At 48.9% G+C, this 20,244-nt stretch overlaps 8 protein-coding genes across 8 annotated transcripts; 3 read left to right on the top strand and 5 right to left on the bottom strand.

Annotated features, from left to right (window-relative positions):
• Positions 1 to 268: 268 nt before the first annotated feature.
• CDV56_106925 (putative cytochrome b5 reductase) lies at positions 269 to 1,776 on the bottom strand (the record flags this gene model as incomplete). Its single annotated transcript, XM_026760544.1, has 2 exons — positions 269 to 1,572; positions 1,644 to 1,776. 2 exons carry the CDS (start codon positions 1,774 to 1,776, stop codon positions 269 to 271), a joined length of 1,437 nt encoding a protein of 478 aa, XP_026617090.1.
• Positions 1,777 to 2,903: 1,127 nt separating this feature from the next.
• Positions 2,904 to 4,702, top strand: CDV56_106770 (cytochrome P450; the record flags this gene model as incomplete). Its single annotated transcript, XM_026760389.1, has 3 exons — positions 2,904 to 3,042; positions 3,104 to 3,940; positions 3,993 to 4,702. 3 exons carry the CDS (start codon positions 2,904 to 2,906, stop codon positions 4,700 to 4,702), a joined length of 1,686 nt encoding a protein of 561 aa, XP_026617089.1.
• A 307-nt stretch (positions 4,703 to 5,009) lies between these two features.
• Positions 5,010 to 5,606, bottom strand: CDV56_106715 (uncharacterized protein; the record flags this gene model as incomplete). Its single annotated transcript, XM_026760334.1, has 2 exons — positions 5,010 to 5,095; positions 5,159 to 5,606. 2 exons carry the CDS (start codon positions 5,604 to 5,606, stop codon positions 5,010 to 5,012), a joined length of 534 nt encoding a protein of 177 aa, XP_026617088.1.
• Positions 5,607 to 6,076: 470 nt separating this feature from the next.
• On the top strand, positions 6,077 to 7,687 carry CDV56_106598 (putative MFS transporter; the record flags this gene model as incomplete). Its single annotated transcript, XM_026760217.1, has 4 exons — positions 6,077 to 6,480; positions 6,546 to 7,040; positions 7,100 to 7,241; positions 7,304 to 7,687. The coding sequence occupies 4 exons, from the start codon at positions 6,077 to 6,079 to the stop codon at positions 7,685 to 7,687; spliced, it is 1,425 nt and encodes a 474-aa protein (XP_026617087.1).
• A 306-nt stretch (positions 7,688 to 7,993) lies between these two features.
• Positions 7,994 to 9,686, bottom strand: CDV56_106479 (putative MFS transporter; the record flags this gene model as incomplete). Its single annotated transcript, XM_026760098.1, has 8 exons — positions 7,994 to 8,111; positions 8,172 to 8,256; positions 8,335 to 8,770; positions 8,832 to 8,961; positions 9,057 to 9,187; positions 9,240 to 9,325; positions 9,402 to 9,495; positions 9,576 to 9,686. The coding sequence occupies 8 exons, from the start codon at positions 9,684 to 9,686 to the stop codon at positions 7,994 to 7,996; spliced, it is 1,191 nt and encodes a 396-aa protein (XP_026617086.1).
• A 1,121-nt stretch (positions 9,687 to 10,807) lies between these two features.
• Positions 10,808 to 11,753, top strand: ALG3_1 (uncharacterized protein; the record flags this gene model as incomplete). The annotated part of the gene is made up of 2 exons (XM_026759962.1): positions 10,808 to 10,966; positions 11,061 to 11,753. The coding sequence occupies 2 exons, from the start codon at positions 10,808 to 10,810 to the stop codon at positions 11,751 to 11,753; spliced, it is 852 nt and encodes a 283-aa protein (XP_026617085.1).
• A 322-nt stretch (positions 11,754 to 12,075) lies between these two features.
• CDV56_106014 (uncharacterized protein) lies at positions 12,076 to 16,832 on the bottom strand (the record flags this gene model as incomplete). The annotated part of the gene is made up of 16 exons (XM_026759633.1): positions 12,076 to 12,210; positions 12,273 to 12,494; positions 12,553 to 12,670; positions 12,722 to 12,753; positions 12,807 to 12,886; positions 12,936 to 13,237; positions 13,297 to 13,483; positions 13,552 to 13,836; positions 13,891 to 14,014; positions 14,348 to 14,449; positions 14,494 to 15,095; positions 15,250 to 15,320; positions 15,377 to 15,453; positions 15,524 to 15,662; positions 15,728 to 16,252; positions 16,312 to 16,832. 16 exons carry the CDS (start codon positions 16,830 to 16,832, stop codon positions 12,076 to 12,078), a joined length of 3,522 nt encoding a protein of 1,173 aa, XP_026617084.1.
• Positions 16,833 to 18,217: 1,385 nt separating this feature from the next.
• CDV56_105825 (uncharacterized protein) lies at positions 18,218 to 19,582 on the bottom strand (the record flags this gene model as incomplete). Its single annotated transcript, XM_026759444.1, has 1 exon — positions 18,218 to 19,582. The coding sequence occupies one exon, from the start codon at positions 19,580 to 19,582 to the stop codon at positions 18,218 to 18,220; it is 1,365 nt and encodes a 454-aa protein (XP_026617083.1).
• Positions 19,583 to 20,244: the final 662 nt, after the last annotated feature.

Genomic DNA, 20,244 nt, shown 5'->3' with positions numbered 1-20,244 from the left:
TTGCACTGACTTCAGCCGAGATGAGGCTAAGAACATGTAAACTGCATGCTCTAGTCGAAGCACGTCAGGCAGAGTCTAATGCAACACAATAATCAATTATTTCAACATGCGCAAAGCAAGAGTCGATGAGTCTCCCAGAGACGCACTGTATAATCTGTTGATATATTGGAAGAAAAAGCGACAAGACTACAACGGCGCATCACGAATGGACAAGTGCAAATGCATTAATGACATGGTGTGCCTTCCCCAAACCAATGAGAATATTAGATTAGAAGCAGAATATCTGGTCGGTCATCTTCGAAACTGGTCCTGGCTTCTGGAATCCCATCGCAGCCAGCGTCTTCTTGGTAGCGCTCACCATGCCTGGAGGCCCACAGAGGAGAACCTTGGTGTCAGGCGAAGGCGCGAATAAACGCTCGCTGAGGACCTCCTGGTTGACAAATCCGCTTCCATACGCCCAATCCTCCGGAGCAGTGTCAAGCATATACCACAACTTGAAATTCTTGGGGTATTTGCGTGCAAACTGCTCGAGTTCATCCCGCAGCAAGATGTCTGCCTCGGTTCTATTGGCGTAGATAAGGCTGATCTCCGTCGTATCACGATCGTTCTCGCAGATAGCACGGATAAGCTGGTACATAGGTGTGATTCCTGTTCCCCCGGCTACCATTCCCAGCTTCTTGCAGAACCCTGGGCTGTAACGCATCGCTCCTTTGGGGCCTCTGAACTCAACCTCGTCACCCACTTGCAGGTTTGCTAGGTACTTTCCACTGAGCATACCGTCCGGATAGCATTTCACGACTAATTCCAGTCTTCCTCGGTCTAGATTGTTCGAGACGGGCGTATACGACCGGCTCACGGTAGCACCATCGATAATAGCGCGAATGGCAACGTGCTGGCCGATAGGAAGACCTATCACTCCGTTGCTATCAGGTAAGCCAAAGACAAAGCGGTATACGTTTGAAGATAAGTGATCCTTCTGGACTAGAGGCAGGCGCTGAAACTCCTTCGGGTCAAGGAACCCTTTGAGTAGGTGCGGGTCAGCCTTAGGCACCTTGCGTGCCTTGATATGTGGAGGATACCGCATGAATCCCGACTCGATCTTGGTGAGTTTGGCGGCTTGACGTGCGATAACACCACCTGCTGCTGCACAAATCAGAGTAGCCGCGATGAATCCATTGGCGAAGCCTCCGCGCGGGAGCCTTAGACCGCTTAAATGCTGAGAGAGATATCTCTGAAGCGTCCCCGAGGCGTCAAACGCATGGAGCGAACCGCGACGGTAGACATAGACCAAGGAGGCGACGGCTCCCAGGAAACTGGTGACCGCTCCTACGTGTCGGGCTGGTGATGAAGAAGGAATCTCGACGGAGTTCTGAACGATGACGCGAACTTTCTTTGGAGCGACATATTCTTTCCCGCCCTGAAGGCTTCCGATCAGGAATTCTTGCAGAATCTCGCGCGAATCTTCTGAATGACCGACGTCTTCAAATGCTTCTGTCGCATCTGAGCCGGCAACTTCAATGAGAACATCTGCGCCGCCCGGATGGTCTTGCTGGTATTTTGTCACATCGTACACTGTCAAGTTTCAGCAAATGAAGACTTCTTGTTTTATTTTTTTGCGCACTCCTGAGGGTCATACGACTTACCTTGGCCGTGGATCACAATCCAATTGTCGTCCTTGTGGTTATGCAGTGCAACTTCCTTCAATGTGTACTCAGGTAAATCAACAGCAGGGCTTTTCTGAGCTCCACTGACATCTGTCATCGCTGGAACGGACATTGCGAAGGGTATCAAGGATCAAAGGGAAACGCTTCAAGTAAACATGAGTAATGTCGATTCGGAGATGGCAGGCAGCTCTCGGGTTTTATAAACCATGTCGACGTTAGCAACCATCGAGCGAAAGCATCCGCCAGTGAACAGACAGATAAAGACCATTATTCTTGCTCAACCACTCCGTACTCCGTAGTCTATCTAGTACGTACTGACTACTGACGATTCTTCTGCTGATTCAGTGGGAAATGAAAGCTAATGATCTCTAGTATCCACTCGTCCTCCTGCCTCCACCGGCGCAAACTTCCCTTGCAATTCTAGCGCACCGCACTAATGTTTTCAAATCGGCATCTTTGCCTCGGTACAAGCACACTTTGGTCTCGCTTTTGTCTTGGATCGGCCCGAACATGGATGGTTTATTCTGAGAATGCTGGACTGCTCGGTATGCCTTAACCCAGGCTGAGAATGAAATCATTGTTGGATATTGGTCGGGTTACCGAATGGTACAACTTCTCACTGAAAGAACGGGCTGTGCATCGCTCTCAATCTTCCAAACAGCAAACGGACAACATCGGCATCCTGATGCCACTCAACCAGTTGAATTGAAGCATACTGGCCCGTGATCATTCCTCCAAATCGCCCGCTAAACGTCTGTTACCATTGAAACTGTTGTACTTGTACATGTCTCCTCTGCATAAGCATAAATCTCTGGTTAGTGGCGGGTCTTCAATGTCGATCGCTCAATTAGAGCTGGATTTAATCTTAAAAATCCAACACAGAGCTTGAAAGAGCCGAGGCACCCCTTGAAATAGTTACCTGCTCTGGTATATTGTCGCTGACGAATTCAGAGCATCGGACTATTCGAGAGACTCGAGACGGACTCGCCGATTCCGTTGAATCCCTAGTACACGTCCCTTATTCAGGAGGTGGATACACTCTACAGTGATGCTCTAGTTCATCCTGCTGCCGTTCGGTTTTTATCCGTGTGGCATCTTATCTGGAGCCATCCTGCATAGATTGTCGTACACCCCCTATAAATGATTGAGGATGGCCATCCCTCCAGATTTTCGGTTCGTGGCCGACAACATCGCTCCAAGTCGTTTTGCTGTGGAGTCTGTACATTAGTTTACGACAGGATGTCGACGACAACAAAGCTCTTCCACCTTTTGGGTGAATCCATCGCGACTGCGAAAGAGATCCAGTTTGAGTCGACAGCGACATATGATGACCTGAGGCATCTGATTGCGGCGCACTTCGCCATTGTTGATCCCGATGGTAAGGTCCCTCTGAAACTTACGCGAGCTCAACATAAACAAGGATAAGCTGACCCTTGCAGGCATCGGCTTCCAATCGCAGGAATCTATACTCCATGATGTGCCCGAGATCACCGCAAGTGGAGATATCATCGGCATCGCAATCGATGGGAAACCGGTGCGCGAGATACCAGGCCCCAAGGGCCTTCCATTTATTGGGAACTTCTTTGAAGTCTATCCCGACCATCTGGGCAATCACCAGCGCCTTTTCGAACAGTATGGGCCGATCTTTAAGACAACCAACATGGGTCGCACCGTGTACCATACCAATGATCCACAGCTCTCATCAATTATTTTCTCCGAGACAGACTTCTTCACAAAGAAAATCAATGAAGCGCACCCTCTGTATCCGATCAAGAATCAGGAAGCCGGTGTCTTTTTGGGAGATACTGATACTCCGGAGTGGAGGGCAGCACATAAATTTCTGCCACCAGCACTTGGCCCTAAGGCCGTGCGTCATTATGCCCCAATGATGCAGGAAACAATTGAAGATGCTTTTAATGTCTTCGATGCTCTAGATGAGAAAGAGGAGGCATGGAATGTCTATCAGTACATGCTCAAGCTTGGATCGCAGGCTGTTGGCAAGTTGGTCCTTGGAATTGATTTTAAACACTTCTTGTCTATTGATGCACCTCCGCATGAGCTCGTCTATCGCATAGCGGAGTCATTGGAGCTGAATAAGAAAGTGACTGCATGGGGTGATTGGTATGCCAAGTTACCGTTCGGTGACCCGCAACGCTTGAGAAATGCCAGAGGCCGTATCATCGATATGGTCAATGAGTCCATTCAAAACGCTGCTCGCGGAGGCATTGAAGATCTTCCTCTACAGGATGCGGCGTTGAAAGCATCCAACATGGTTGGTACGTAATAGCTTCTTACACCTTGGATGAACGCACTGGTTGATTTCTCTAGACTATGCTATCCGAGCTACCGACAACAAGGGCGAAAAGCTGCCCAAGACCAGTCTAATGCAGGCATTGGTGGTAGCGACGGGAGCCGGCTTTACAACGACGAGTTCATTATTATCATGGCTCATCTACGGCATTGTCACCTACCCTGGGGTGCAGGAGAAGTTGTTGCAAGAGCTGATCGATAATGGCATTGATGCCGACACGCAACTTACTGCGGACCTGACGGATCGCCTAACCTTCATGGACAAGTTTATCAAGGAGACCCAGCGTCGGCATAACCCTTCATATCAGCCTGCGCGAACCGCCAAAATAGATCTTATTCTCCCTGGTGGCTATAAGCTTCCGCAAGATTCGGTCGTCATTGGCGCTCTGCACCATCTCCACAACAATCCAGAAGTGTGGAGCAATCCTGTGCGGTTCGATCCTGATCGTTGGGACACAGAAGCAGTCAAGAACAGACACAAGGCGGCCTATATTCCTTTCGCCACTGGTCCTCGCATGTGTATCGGGTTCAACTTTGCTTTGCAAGAAGTCAAAGTCTTCCTGCCTAAGCTGGTGTACCGATACAAGTTCACCAGGGAGAATGACGGGCATATTGAGTATGATCCCATGTTCCAACTGATTCGACCGAACAACCTATATGTTCGCGCTGAGAGGCGTGTGAAATGGCCGCCAAGATCAGACAACCCGGGTCCTATGGCTGCATTGTGATGTCAACCTTTCTACCATGTTGTTTAGACATTTGCTGCCTCTGTCAGGCTTAGTCCCTTGATTACAAGCTTCCGCGGTATAGACTAGCGTTTCATTCTATGAAAAAGAATTTACACATGGAGCTTTGCCTCTAGGAGAGACCTTCCGCGTACGACTAACTATCAATACGGAAAATCTGTTTGAGCAGCATCTGTAAAAAAAAATGTAGAAACATGACACTCCGCAATCGCCTTATGATCTGTCAACACCAGACCTTGCCATGGACAGTGCAGTCAATAGATCAAATCCGAGTGTTCCTAAATACCATCTAACAAAAGTTCTGGGCACTCTCGTTGGAGTAAACATGGTCAACATTGCAAGATGGGTTGCCGCCGGGGACATAGAGCGGCGTGGCTAGAAGTCGTCATTGTTACCAACAACAGCCAAAGATGGCAAATTCCTAAGGGGGCAACCTACTGTCAACAGTCAAATTCGCACTGGGATTTCGCACGATCGGCAAGCTGCCCGTCGGGGTCAGGCTCATTTCGCAGTTGATCTGGTCCTGGCCTCCATCGGTGGTGTTACTGCCCGTCCAGATATCGATGTGATAGATACTAGAGTTCCATTCATCTGCACATCGAGAGCAATGATCCTCGAACCGCAGGTACTTGTGTAGATACGGGGCGAAGATGATTTCGCACTGCGTGAACTCGCCAGGGGCCGAGGCGAAGGTCAGAGGATCGTTGAAAGTTCCAACACCGCCGGCTATGCGGCCACGGCCACAATCGTAGGCGATATCATGGCCCGCGGGTTCATTGTCAGGGAATCCATAGAATGTATAGGTGACCGCAGGGACGATGTCGCATGCTTGAACCGATGTAAGAGCCAGGGAGGCCACGGCCGTTATCATCAGACGATTTCTCATGGTCGGTGTGTCACTGTATGGCTATATTTATCTTGGGTTCCCCTTGAATGCAGAGACATCAGTCCCCTATGGATATGCCAATTTTTATATCTTTGGCCGTGTTATCGTGCCATGGTCTTTGTCTTGCTGGTTCGAAGTATCGCGGACTGTCATTCCTCAGTGACGTAGAGTCATTCCTTTGTTGAGATTTTCCGGATGCTTAGTACACATGAGTAAGACGGACAGTATCAGACCAGTCCTACATGCAAATAGTGTGAAATATAGGGATGTCCTATCGAGATGGTTGTTGATGTTTCAATTTTCCAGATGGATCAAGCCATCTCGGCCGATTTAACCAGAAAAGGAAGCGGGCGATCGGCGATGGTGATGGCTGCCTAAAGCTTTTTCCTTGGCATAAAACGATCGTCTTGGCGATGGAGAGAAAGGTTCAATTTTTCAACTCTGACCATTTGAATGACCAATCTGCTCACATGGCCTCCACAGACTCTGTTCCGGCCAGATCTGATGGTCTGCACAGAAAAATCCTCGGCGAGCTGGGCCTTGTGTCACTATGGCATTCCTCACTAGACGTCAAGCTTCTCTGTGCACAGCGCTTCATCCGACTCTTCGCCTATGGAGGTTCAACTCTGATCTTAGCTTCATATCTGTCTGCCTTGGGTATCTCAGATGACCGTATTGGCTTATTCATGACCTTGACTCTGGCTGGGGATGTCGCAATCAGCTTTTTCCTCACGCTCTTCGCGGATGCAATGGGCCGCAAAGCAGTCCTGGCTTTGGGGTCTGCGCTCATGGTCTGCAGTGGTATCGTCTTTGGTCTATTTGGCAATTACTGGATTCTCCTAGCCGCTGCAGTACTCGGTGTCATCAGTCCCAGGTAAGTGCTGACCTGGTTCTGGGACGATGTCCTGTTCATCTTGTTCACGCTCCTGGATTTGGTAGTGGTAACGAGATCGGTCCTTTTCGAGCTGTTGAGGAATCTACACTGGCTCATCTTACTGCCCATGAGCATCTGAGCGATATCTTCGTCTGGTACTCTCTGATCGGTAACGCAGGCACCGCCCTCGGAATGATGGTGTGCGGTTGGATCATCAACCTTCTGCAAACTACCAGAGGGTGGCATTACCTCCACGCATGCCAGGTTGTTTTTTTCGCATATGCCGGGGTTGGTGCAGTCAAGTTTCTGCTTTCCATCAGCCTAAGTCACAAGGTTGAAGCCGTCAAAAAGGACAAGAATGGTGCTACTGCCTCTCAACAGCAACAGCGAGAAGCCGACGGTCCAGAAACCCAGCCTCTCCTGGGCGAAAGAGCCAATAGCGAGAACAATCGGAAGAAATCGTTCTTCTCCCTTTTCGGCAGTAGTGATCTCATCTCTTTGGTCGTCAGACTCTTCGTCTTATTCGGTCTGGACTCGTTCGCCTCAGGGTTGGCCTCATTGTGCGTATTAGTTGCACCATAAAGATGACAACACACATCGAGTTGACCGTACTCCACAGATCCTGGATGACATACTTCTTCAAGCGCAAATTCTCTTTGCCCGAGGGAGAGCTCGGCTCGATCTTCTTTACCACCAGCCTAATCTCCGCCGCATCTGTGCTGGTCGCGTCCTCCATAGCCAAACGCATCGGCAATGTCAAGGTTCGCTGTTCGCTTTTAATTGCATTCTTCCATTGCCGCTCAGTTTTCTGACTATATCACAGACCATGGTCTTCACCCACCTGCCATCCGCCATCTGTCTGGCGCTCATCCCAGTTCCCTCCGCTCTACCGGCAGCCTTGGCCTTTTTGATCCTCCGTGCCTGTTCACAGAACATGGATGTTGCGCCACGCTCTGCCTTCTTGGCCGCTGCTCTTCCGCCCGAAAAGCGCACTGCTATCATGGGCGCCATCAACGTCGTCAAGACATGCAGTCAGAGCTTAGGGCCGCTCATCACCGGTGTCATGGCCGATCATAGTCTTTTCGGTGCTTCCTTCACGCTTGCAGGTATCCTGAAAGCGACCTATGATATTGGTATGCTGATAAGCTTTGCGGGGAGAGAGCCTGCGCGACGGAAGGCCTCGAATCAGCCCGGAGAGAGCGCTTAGATGTCTGGTTGCGAAAACGTAGCCTTTAGCTCTGGGCTGTTTCTATGCGAATTACAACACTTAGCTGGGCAGTTCCATGTGGTATCTCAGATCATCCTACTGCAATGCATTTTCTTATCCGTTGTACAGATGGAAACTCTCAGGAAACTCCTGGGATCATAGTGTTGACAACAAAAGTCCTGACGAAGTTCTCATTGTCATATCACATCTTCATATTCCATATGCGAATAGGTTATATACCAAGGACGAGCTGTGATTATTGAAAATCTCATCTTCATTAAATACAGTATGCAGGCACAGACTTCTTCACAAAATCATCTTGAATTGTGGATCCCTATCATCGTTACATCCTGCATACTGTGCATATTTGCCCTGCGACTTGTCTTTGTTGATTTTGGCGCAGTATAAGACATTCAATAGGATCCTGGAAGACAAGATCAGTTGGTCTGCTTTAAATCGCTATAGACAGAGGTGTTGCACTTACATGACCCATGCGAATATAAGCAGGCCGAGAATGATTGTGTGACCTCGATGGTACAGTGGCTTATCCTTGTCGGGATAGTTGAATGCTGATAGAAAACGCGCATGTTAGTTCAGGACCTTGACTCCAGCAAGCAAGAGCAGGGAAAGAGGAACAGAAGACTCACTGGCAACAAACCCTCCACAATTTGCAATTGCCAACTGCATTGCCGACGTAGTGGCTCTTTTGTAATGCCCAGCGGAGTTGTTGGAATTCCAAACCAGGATGCACGGGACGCTGCTGTACATCCCCGTGGCCATGAGGAAGGTCATCCCATACTTGACTTTGGCGGACTCGATGTTGGCAATTGCTCCGTAACCAGCAATCGCAATCGGCAGCGTAAACAACATGATAACACCACGAAGTTGCAACCGGTCTGAGATGAGAGCCACAACGACTGGACCGAAAAAAGGCATGCGGTCAGCAACTGAGTGAACCTGAATCGATTGATGATCAAAGAGCCCACCTGTGATTACAGCTGCGACTGCGTAGGGAATAACAGTCCAAAGCTGCACCTTGTTCGCATCGTTCGCAAAGCCGCTTTCCTGAATGATGGTAGGTAGCTAGATTCCTGTCATGAGCAAGGATATTTATTTCTTTGGTGGTAGTCAAGAGTCGACTCACAAAAAGGCCGAAAGAATATAACCCAGACAAGATAGCAAAGTACGCTGTTGCCGACAGCCACATTTTCAAGTCCAGTACACCTCGTACAACCTCGGACCACCTCAAGGCCTCCTGTTCAGCCTCAAGAGTTCTATTGTGTAACGTCAGCAGGAATTCAATTTGGAAGTCGATATCAGGAGGACATGCGGCTTCTGGGTTGGAAATTTGGCGAAAGTGTCGACATACCCTTCTGGCACAGATGGACTATCGAGTAGCATTCTTTCACGGGCGAATTGTCGTTCTTCGACGGTCAACAAAGTTGCCGTTTCTAGATTGTTGGGAAGGCAGAGGTAACTGAGAGCGCCACATGCGAAAGTCTAGAAGGCATCAGAAATAGCACGGATGTTTTTGTTCGAAGAATTAACTTACCAAAAGACCCTCGATGATCATGATCCAGCGCCATCCTTCAAGACCACCTCGTGGTCCAACTTCAGCCAATCCCCGAGCCAAAAGTCCTATTATCAAGAATGAGGTACTTCGCGTCAGTAATCACCACTTGAAAGGATGGTCCAGAAGGAGTCTAGGTTGTACCTCCAAAAGCCCCCGATAATGATGCTGCCGTGTAGAATAGGCCGATGCGAAGGGCTAATTCGGAACGTTTGTAGAAGAAAGACAGGTAGAGTACCTGACGGAGTCTTAGTCCTCGCTCATTGAAACACTCACAGCCCGCATCAGAGAGGAGGGTCAGAGATAAGCTTCACATACCATGCCAGGCAACAGTCCTCCCTCTGCTACTCCGAGTATGGCACGAACGGCGACAAAGCCCGCAAAATTACGCACAAAGCCCAGGCACATGGTGATGATTCCCCAGACCATTGTGAGTGTAGGTAGCCAAATCTTCGGTGACGCCTTCTTGATTATCAAATTGCTCGGGAGCTCGCTACCGGCACCCGCTCAGCAAATAATCAGAAGCTTTGAATCATCGAAGCTCACCTGCAGATATATGTGAGATAGAAGACTGTAAGACCTATGTCGTACTGATGACCAGTAATATTTAGATCGTGTTGAAGACCAAGAATCTTTGCGTTTCCCACGTTTGTCCTGAAAGAATCATTTGGGTCAATCTTCAATGAAGTGAAGCTGGTACTGAAGGAAGAGATATTCTGTTCACTTACCTGTCAAGGAATGAACATAAAAAAAGAAGAGCCAGAACAGGAAGAATCCTATCGCGGGATATTTTTAGCTATCTAATACCCATAGACGTCGGATGCGGACCAACCTCGTGTCCAGCTTGAAAAGAATACTCCGAGTCAGCTTTTGTCGGTAGACATCGTCGACAGCCATGTCATCTAATGACTTATGTTTAACATCTTCCAATGTCTCATGTCTTGGCTTGATTGTATCCATGACTATATGTATGGACAAACTGGCCTTCAGAAGCAATTGACCATTAGCGAAACAAGAGAATGAAAACAATCAAGATCATCAGAAGAGCACCATGTAGCAGGGGGTTGGGTTAAATATTCGATTGAAGAACGGCAGAAAGACGCGAGGAGTACTTCAATTTCGGCCATCATTTCTGTAGCCGATGGTGAGAAACCACACAGACTTTGGTGGCTGTTTGTATCCCCCGCATTTTCTTCCCCAGACCAAGAAAACCCGGGGTTGCTTAGTTTTGGGCTCGGAAGCTTGGCGTGGGAGTCTTGGGGCCCTGGGGGCATTGATTCGCTCTGTGATAATCAGGTGTCTGTATTTCTGGTAAAATACCGCTTGTAATTATGTATTATTCCGCTGTCGTTGCCGGACTCACCCGGCACCGCCCGGAGTCCAGTTTTGGCACCGAGGCATCGGTCAACAGATTGGTCGGATAAATGGCCGATATCGAGATCATGGCATATCGAGGAGAATTCCTCGCTCATAAAACCAAGATCTCGCCTTATCTTGAATTTTGCAACATACAGTACTAGATTGGCGGTGCTCGAAGGGATCGAGAAGATATGTCGAAATTATCCAGCAGCCTCAAGGCTCTGATCAACGCCCCGGGTGCACGGCCAAATACTGTCCCTGCCCCTCGCAATATACGCTCCGTCTACCAGAAGATCCAGCAGAGCGCTCTAGCAAACAATGTGTCCTCACCGTCATGGCTGGCATTGTCGGTTCGTCACCCTTCCTCACTTGCTCCTTATATGAATCTCCCCAGCGAATTGTCCTGAAGTCGCTTTGACTGATCCTGTTATGCTCAACCAACAGACAGCCGCCACGATGACTATGAATTCTCCCGATTCCCTCGCGGTCTTGTTTCAATTGGTTGCGTCGGCTCAAACAGAGGAGGAAAGCGTAGCTACAGCAGAGCTGATGCGCGAGGTGGGGCTGAAATGCATCAGTTTCAACGGCATCCCGCGGACGATCAACTGCCTCAATGCTTTCAAAGCGAGCTTGCCCGAATCCGTCAGCAAGAAACTATCGCGTACTCCGACCCGAGCTCCAGATCCCGGGAATATTAGTGACATTGGTAATCGCGGCCGAGCGTTGTGGGACTCCATCTACCGACCCTTTGAAACCAAGCTAGTCAACAAATTGGCGGATTCGCATCCTGATCTGCCCGTTCACATTCTGAACAGCCATTATGGAGCCCTCTTGTCGGATCCTGCTGGGCGGACTACTGGCGCTAACGCTGGCCGAATCGTGACGTCTATTGTCGCGATTTCATGCTTGCGTGCGCAGTCTGGTGTGGGACCGCAAGTGACATCGCATGTGTTTGGTCTGCGAAAGGCAATCGAAGATGGAACGTGGGCTCATGATGTTGAAACTGAGCAAGGTGCCCGGTGGCTGGCAAGTGACGAGGGTAATACCTGGATACTGGCCAGCGTGGATGATATTGTTCAATCGATCAGCGAGGGCGCGGGGTCAAATTTCGCGCCGCTCAGGACCTCTAAGCTGTGATTATGTGGATAGACTTGCATGACTCTTGGTGTATATTTTTATATAGAGACATCTTCCTTCGCATTGACTATATATAGCCACTGCTCAATCCCCTCGGAATCGACCTTGTGCATTCATTCCATGCAAAGCACGTCACCCTGTCAAGTCTTCCTGGAGGATGGCAATGGTAGCAACACCCGCTTCCTTGTTCAAGATTCTAGAAAATGTTTCATAAAATTCTATACATGATGTCTACACGAAAGCGTTATTTACACGGCAGCCAGCATTGATCATGTGCAATTCCCAAAAGTATGTACAATTTCCAAAAGTTGTTGAGAGCGTTTCATTCCATGATCTCCAATTGCTCTGCAACAGCAAACTTCGCCCCTGTCTTGCTTCGGACTTCTTCAACTTCTACCCCTGGGGCGAGCTCTGTCAGCAGGAGCTCCCCTTTACTTCGATTAACCTGGAAAACACACTAGATAGCCACGGTCAGTCGAGCGATAGAGACTGCGGTCGCCTACGGGTCAATAGACTTACGAGGTCTGTGATGATCGTACTGACGCAGTTTGCGCCTGTCAAAGGCAGGCTACATTCGGCGACGATCTTGGGAGATCCGTCCTTGGCGGTATGGCTAGTAGCGACAACGATCTTGGTTTGGTCTGGATTAGAGATCAAGTCCATAGCACCTCCCATTCCCTTGAAGACCTTTCCGGGAATCATGTAGTTCGCTAGATCGCCTTTGGCGCTCACTTGCAGGGCCTGCTTATCATTAGCCCATGTACTGTATCCGTTTACAAGCGTACTGTTCCTCACTCACCCCAAGGATGGATACATCAACATGTCCACCTCGAATCATGCCGAACGATTCAGTGCTGTCGAACGTAGCTGCACCTGGCATGAGGGTGACAGTCTCTTTGCCAGCGTTGATGATGTCCCTGGAAGCTGTTTATTTCAAGCATACACTATGTCCAATGGATAGAACTTACGGGTCGACTTCATCTTCAGTGGGATACGGTCCCTAGTCATAAACATTAGTTGATGTTGTTTGGCCAGGTCTGAAGGCTACCCCACCATGCCCAGAATACCATTTTCTGATTGCACCCAAACTTTCACGCCTTCTGGTAAGAATGACGGAGCCAGCGTGGGAATTCCTGGACGAGGGTCAGCGCTTGAGGGGCTCGAGAAGAGTCAGGTACTTACCAACACCCAGATTAACGTAATATCCTTGCTTTAGCTCTTTTGCGGCTCTCCTGGCGATTCGGTTTCTCTGGACCATAGCAGGGTCGCTTGAGGACTTACCCGCATCCTCATTTTCGGGAGACCGTAATTTCTTGATTTCGATGTGCTTCTCTGCCGTAGCAGGAATAACTCGGTCCACGAAGATGCCCGGCAGGTCGACATCATTAGGGTCAATGGAACCAACCGGGACGATGTTTTCCGCTTCCACTATAGTAAGAGTGGCAGCTTTCGCCATGATCGGACCAAATGCCTTCGTTGTATACCTGAAGAAAGTCCCATTGTTCAGCAAGTCGACTAAGACATTAGCGGATTACGATCTTACCTGAAAACACAGTTTCCTGCCTCATCTGCTTTCCAGGCACGAAGGATAGCTACATCGCCAGTGAGGGCTGTCTCCATCAAATAAGTTTTGCCATTGAATATCCTCGTCTCTCGCGGCGTGCCGCGCTCCAATGCTTTTCCAGACTCATCTAGCCGGATGGGTATTTCTCCGGCTTGGAGTAGCGTGTCTGCGAAATAAAGTAGAGTCAGAACGGTAGATTCAGTATATAGAAACTTTCGACAGAAAAATACATACGCGCCCCTGTAGGAGTGAAGAATGCCGGAATCCCAGCTCCTCCGGCACGTAATCGCTCGGCTAACGTTCCTTGGGGACACAACTCAATAGCGATCTTCCCGGTCAAATACTTCTTCTCCAAAGCCTTGTTGTTCCCGAGATAAGATAGGATCAACCGATTTACTTGTCCAGCTTGAGTAAGTGTAGAAAGTCCTCCTCTTCCAGGAGCTCCAGCGTTGTTCGAAACTGCTGTCAGGGAATGCAGATTTTCAACGCCTCTGCGATTGATCGCCGATATAAGTGTATCTAATTAATGTCAATTCAATTGTTAAACCCATCTCCTCGTTGAGAGATACATACCTGCGACTCCGCAAAGGCCAAATCCTGAGCTCAGGATTGTAGACCCGCTCTTGAGGTCCGCGACAGCCTCATCTGCATCTTTGAATAATTTTGAAGCGCCACGCTCGATCTTGGGCGCAAGTGTCTGTTGCTGCTGAGTAGCAGTTGAATATCGTACATGGCGAAAGTTTGTTGTTCGAAGAACAGGTCGCACACATGCTTTATGACATGTCCCTAACTGAAACCATGGACGGGTAACAGTAAATGTTCTCCGCGTTGAAGCTATGATTGCTGAAACCCGCAAAGTCGCCATTCCTCGTCAACACTAAGCGAAGTATGCCACCCAGAATCGAGAAATAGAGCCGTGAGTCACTTATATGGGGTGAAAGAGAATTGAGATCTTCTAACAAACATTCTCTGCTTTGAGAGAGCATTTAAGACATCTCATAGGAAAATCGAAAATCGAAAAGTGACACACCATTCGGCAATCGGAGCTACTTCTGGGCACCGACAGGAGGCCAAGACCCACATCTCCGTAACCACGCTCGACATTATTTGCAGCGCACAGGACAATCGGTACCTAAGGTATTTGTGATTGGAATTTTGGAGTTATTGGTCGAAAACCAAGTCGGCTGCATTGGCAAAGTCGAACCAATCCCAGTTCATCAGATCATCCAGTGGGACGTCAGGAATATTCATGCCGAATGCCGAGTCAGCCCTGTTCACTGCATCGATAATTTGGTGATCAGACATCGCGGAGAATTGTAGCGTCTCCGGCCATAACGTAGCGGGATCCATTGGTGGTTGGGTTACTGAAGGTACGGGGCAGTAATCGTTCAACGTAGAGGAGGGCTGTAAGGACTCTACCGGGACTGCTTCGGTATTTTTTTGAGAAGTGGAGCCCACATGAGCACGTCTAACAAGCTCTCGTAGCAGTCGTCCATACAAGACAGAGGCACCTTCTCTGTGAGCTGGGGTGGCCCCAATCCGTTCGAGGACATCAGCCGTTTCCTCTATCAAATGTCGCACGCTCGGTGCCAAACTGGACCTGCTGTCCGCTGGCATCACACTTAGGCTAAGCGCAGAGCATGCAGCGAAGGCAATCATGATCACAGTATTGTTGGGCATGGACTTCAGCCGCGATTCTCCTTGAATCGCTGCCCGCATGACATTCAATGCAGAAGAGAGGCCAGCAGCGCGAAAAAACCGCTTGACTTCGAGTGGTGCTGTGGGATGGTTGATTACGCCACCATATGTAGACAGTTGCGTGTGTGTTACCAATATCTCAACATATGGCGGAAGGCAGCGGGCTTTCGCGTGCTATATTAGCACGGAATTGCTATCTGAAGCTGATTCGGACCAGATTTATAATAGACTTACAGGGTCCACCTATCTCAAGAGCCCAAGCCGCGTACCATTGATCGTAGAAGTCTTCGATAAGTTTCTTAATCCTAGACACGAGTGAGCCTTCTTCAAAAGCCATAAAATCGTAGAGGAATGACCGTACGACTGAGCAGCTTCAGATCCAGTGTCCCCAAGTCGGCAATTGTCGCACCGCGATTTCACTTTTTTCAAGAGTTCATCCTGCCGTGTAGTGATGTTAGCTGTCTGCAAGCAACCAAGCATGAGAAGATATTTCGAGCGGATATCTTACTAAATTCCTCCGGAGAACTGCCATAGAGTTCATAGATCCATCCCGAGAATCGGCAATATCAGAGATATGCCATCTGTCACAATTTTCAACGAGAGCAGTCGGAGGGACTGTATAGCTTCGTCCGCGGGCCAAACAGACACTGCAATTTACGGATTAGCCGAACTCGCCGTATGCATATCTTCGAATATGAGCTTCTGCACCTACCCACGCTCGAGGACAAATAACGCGATCCAAGTCCTCTCGCGTCTGCGTAACAATCTTCGGCCCCATTCCGAAGCCGGATCAACAGCTTCGAATCCATCCATGTGCAAGGCTCTCTTTGCATCAATGCAATCAGCCTTCGCAAGCCTGTTCTGGAGAGTACTATCAAAACCTGTTGGGGGTGTCACTATCTTGTTGAGAGAAAGGTCCAACGCAACGGTCAAAGCCATTGCAATATAGGAGCATGTGTCATCGTCGCCAGAACTGTTCCCCGGGGTCATCCATGGAATGTTTACCATGAAGGCCAAAACGATTTCTACCGATCGATGACGCTGAGCAATGACCTTATGAGCCAGTGATGTACAGTGCCTCGTTAGTCTCTTGGATAAGGCTGCTGCAGAAGGGTTAAACCGGGCAGCTGCAGCCAATATTGATGTGAAAAGAAAGGCGGACTGCGAGCGTACGAATGACGCTGTATGCACAGTCGGATCCAGTCCCCACCGCGTGTGGGCTAAATTCTCATAGAAGCTATTGTCGAACTGGTGAATTTACCGACAAAATTACAGTGGGTCTATAGGTTGACTTACAAAGAAAAAAGTGATTCTGCCTCGAGCAAAGTAGTCAGGCCCAGTTCAATAGGGTCCATGTCCGGGCCGAGGTCTAGGTTCGCTCTGACAGGGACGAAAAACGATCTGACATTTGGCACGTCCTCGTTGTGGCTACTATCCAATCTGATAGACGGTTGTGACACAGATGAAGGTGACAATTTGGGTGCGTTACTGCATTCGGCGGGCGAAAATTGGAGGTCAGAGGCTCTGGCGAGAAGTTGCAATGGATTCTCCGCGTCATCCAAGGCTAGATTGTCACCAGCAGTGGCATCTTGCGGAGGAGATCTCGTATGTGACTGGTCAGGGTCGTCTGATATCTCCTCGACCTCACTCGGTGCAGATTGCCCCTGTGTCCTGCTAAGGAGATCTTGCAGATTTGAAATAAGTTTTCGAGCAGCATCAGATCCCGCTGCATCAGTCTTGGGGCGCTTGATCGCCTCCTCTATTTGGTGTAACGCTTTTTCTAGTCCTTTGCGTTTGCTACAAGCAGATGTGAGCATGTATGATTGTAATAGAAATAAGCATAGGGAGCGGTGACTCTGACTTCTTCACACCTTTTTGTCTGCCAAGATGGTGACTGGGTACGATGCATTCCAGATTTGCTTGCTTGCATCTATCACAGCGGATATCCTTGTGGCTGCGCTTGCATCGTATTTTGCTTCTTCGGCAATTCAAACATGCAGCCTGTCGCCCATGCGGCGTTTTGTTTGACTGCGATGGATCCATCGCTTTACATTCCGAGGCACGATTACCTCTATCTCAGAGCATTTCAGAGCAAATCCCCAACTTCCGTATGCTCATTTACCAAGCATGATATTGATAGGAACTCTGTCAAGGGAAATTCAAGTGGCTGTCCATATTCACAAACAATGTATGTCATAAGATATAGAATGCACTGACATGTGTTGGTGTATCGGAATTGATCAGCAATCATATTTGATTGAAAAATTATATAGTCTATCGGTGCCTGGATTTTCCGAGGTCCAAGAAACCCCCATTCGCTAAAGAAGCCATGACAGGGATACAAGTAATGCAATGCAAGATGAATTACAATTAAAAAAAAAAGTTCTACAATATTCCTCCGTCAAAGCAAAAGGGGTGAAATGAGGGCAAAAGAAGGCTGAGGCGGAATGAAAAAACAAAGCCGAACGCGGGGGTCGAACCCGCAACCTTGAGATTAAGAGTCTCACGCTCTACCGATTGAGCTAGCCCGGCTGGGCTATATTTCGACCAGACATACCGTGTCTTATAGCCATTTCAAATGCTGGTTATGTGGCGAAACAACCATTGCCACATCTGATGCATACCATAAGAGAATGACTCCCCTAGAGCGCGTCAATACTCATCAAACTGGTGGTCAAAATTCTCACTCAGCATGCGTCACACGGTCAATAACAGTGACTGGACGAGTTAAAAAAAAAATGTGACCGACGCAGGGATCGAACCTGCAATCTCTTGATCCGAAGTCAAGCGCCTTACCATTAGGCCAGCCGGCCCTGTGATTGGATGAGTCAAAAACTTGACCATCAACAGCGAGACTCATCTAGCCGCTGCTGACATCTTTCTTTACATGGGTCATCTGTGGATGTAATAACTCCCACTTACTTCGTTTTCGAGAATTAGGACGAACGGATTTCTCAACACTCCCAACTGTCCTCCTTGTATTATTAAATATTACATATCGTTGTACGTGACATCCTAATCACCTTCCCACTGACAGGGGGCTTTTAAAGCAAGATATTTTGAACATCAGTAGGGGAAAGTGAAAGCGACTTTTGATCCAGGGGTCATGTGTCTAGCTTGCCAAACATGGTTCTCAGATAGCAGAATTTTCATCATTTACTTCCCTCATACAGAAGGTATAAAGCATGTCACACATGTCAGACTATGAAGTTCGGGGCTGACTAGGTGGTTCTGTCGCCTGTGTGTTATGATCAGCGGGAAGAGCACCGCTAGCCATTGATGGATTTTCAGGTATGGGCTGATTGGAGGCTTGCTGTTGTCGGGCTTGTCTGTTTGGCGGTATTGAAGGGGGAACTTGCAGCGTCTGCCCTGGCGTCGGAATATAGGTCATTTCTGGACCAGGGGCAGCACTGTCTCCGCGATTGCTTCCCGAATCGGAGTGGACGTCTGACATGACACTCCGTGGCGGGGATACGCTAAGCAAAGGAGCGGTGGCAGCAACAGGCCGCTTGGAGGGTCTTCCAACCTTGACTGGAGCAGGACCCAGCATAGGTGGATAACTGAATCCGAAACCCCACCGAAGCCACAGGCCAACTTTTCTCCAGAGTCCCAATTGCTTCCATTTCTCTTCAAGCACCTGCGCCTCCTCGGCAGTACGAGCCTGAAAGCCTTTGCGGCAGAACAGAAGGAGCAGACAGGAGACGATAGGTGCGAGCATGCACCAGGAAATTGGGAATCCTCGGCGAGCCTGCCAACCTCTCATCAAGCGTCGAAACTGAAACCAATTCTCGATGAGGCCGATGATGAGCCATACTCCGAACCATCCCAGAAGGCAGACAAGCAGAATACCAAGGGGAGAGATACCCCCGTAATAATAGCCGTCATAGAACCAGTTGCCGCCGTCACTAGGATCATCGTACGAGTAGCTGCTACCGCTATTAGAGCTGCTGTCATAGCACCCGTACTCTCGGTACATGGTGTAGGGCTTGTAGGAGTTACTGAGCATGCTCAGACTCGATGCAGGCACTTGTGTAGGATCAATGAATGCAAGAGCCTTGGTGTATGTGGTTGGTTGAAAGGGTTGGCTATCGTCAACGGAGTAGCTGGTTGACATCGATGTCGCGGGTAAAGCATCTTCAATGGCGTAGGGAACATTGACCGGAATTGCGGTGGTCAGGGTCCACTGCGACGAGCAGGATGTTGGCGCTGTGTATACCATGTTCACATAGTAATGCGTGATGATATTTGAGTCATAGTAGTTGTAGTAGTTGTAGGTCGACTCGGTCCCTGCACCAGATGGATACAGCACTTGAACAACTGTGACAGCATCGCCATAACTGTCGCTTGTCACAGAAGTTGTTGTTGAAATGGCTGCAGGCATCGGCGACGCTGTCGGCGATATTTCATCAATGAGAGTCCTTGTTGTGGTCTTGTAGCTATAATCATAAGTGTAGACATCCTGCTCATACACTTTGGTGACTATCCACGGGGCAGCGAAGGCGAAAGAAGATTGATGCAAAATGAGGGACAGAAATGCAAGTACAAACGAGTGCGAAGGTGCCATCATCTTGGCTGTGCCTGGGAACTGCGCTCCCAGAAGGTCAAACGAGAGAACAGGACTGACTGAGAAAAGAATCAAACAGAAGGAGAGAAAATCCGATCGAGGAAATCCACCCATCTCATTTTTGGAGAAAATACATCGCGCCACACATGGGCACTGCCTGAACAACAGGCTCACCAGATTGAGGCTCTCGCTTTTTGCTAAGGGGTCCAGGGTGTCTACTCTCTAACTCTCTGCGGCATAAGCCGCTCGGTGTATGCCTTTGCGGGTGGACATGGTCGAAACTAGGATATCTTCCCAGGCGTGGTAATTGGACGAACCTTAGAAAAGGGACAAGAAAAAAAGGCCGGGCTGATCATGGTGTACAGTTAGCTCAATTTTTTCCTCATCCGGCCAGTCAGTGAGTGGCCAACTAGCGAGGTTCTTGAAACTAGACTAGAGAAAGTCTGAGGAAATGAGGAAGAGGACGACTTAACCAGATATGTACCACCAAGCAGTCTTACCAGGTATATAATTAGAGAGAGAGTCTAAGTGTCTAACCGTACTTTAAGGCCCTACACTAGGATCAATTAGGTACTAGTAAGGTAACATCGCTAGGAAAAGGGACCTAGAAAGGGTCTAGACACATGGACTCACTTGCTTCTCATTGGGAGGAAATTGACACAATC

This window comes from Aspergillus thermomutatus, assembly GCF_002237265.1.
Source record: "Aspergillus thermomutatus strain HMR AF 39 chromosome Unknown NODE_29, whole genome shotgun sequence".
Lineage (NCBI taxonomy): Eukaryota > Fungi > Ascomycota > Eurotiomycetes > Eurotiales > Aspergillaceae > Aspergillus > Aspergillus thermomutatus.
This window is presented reverse-complemented; position numbering and strand designations above follow the sequence as displayed.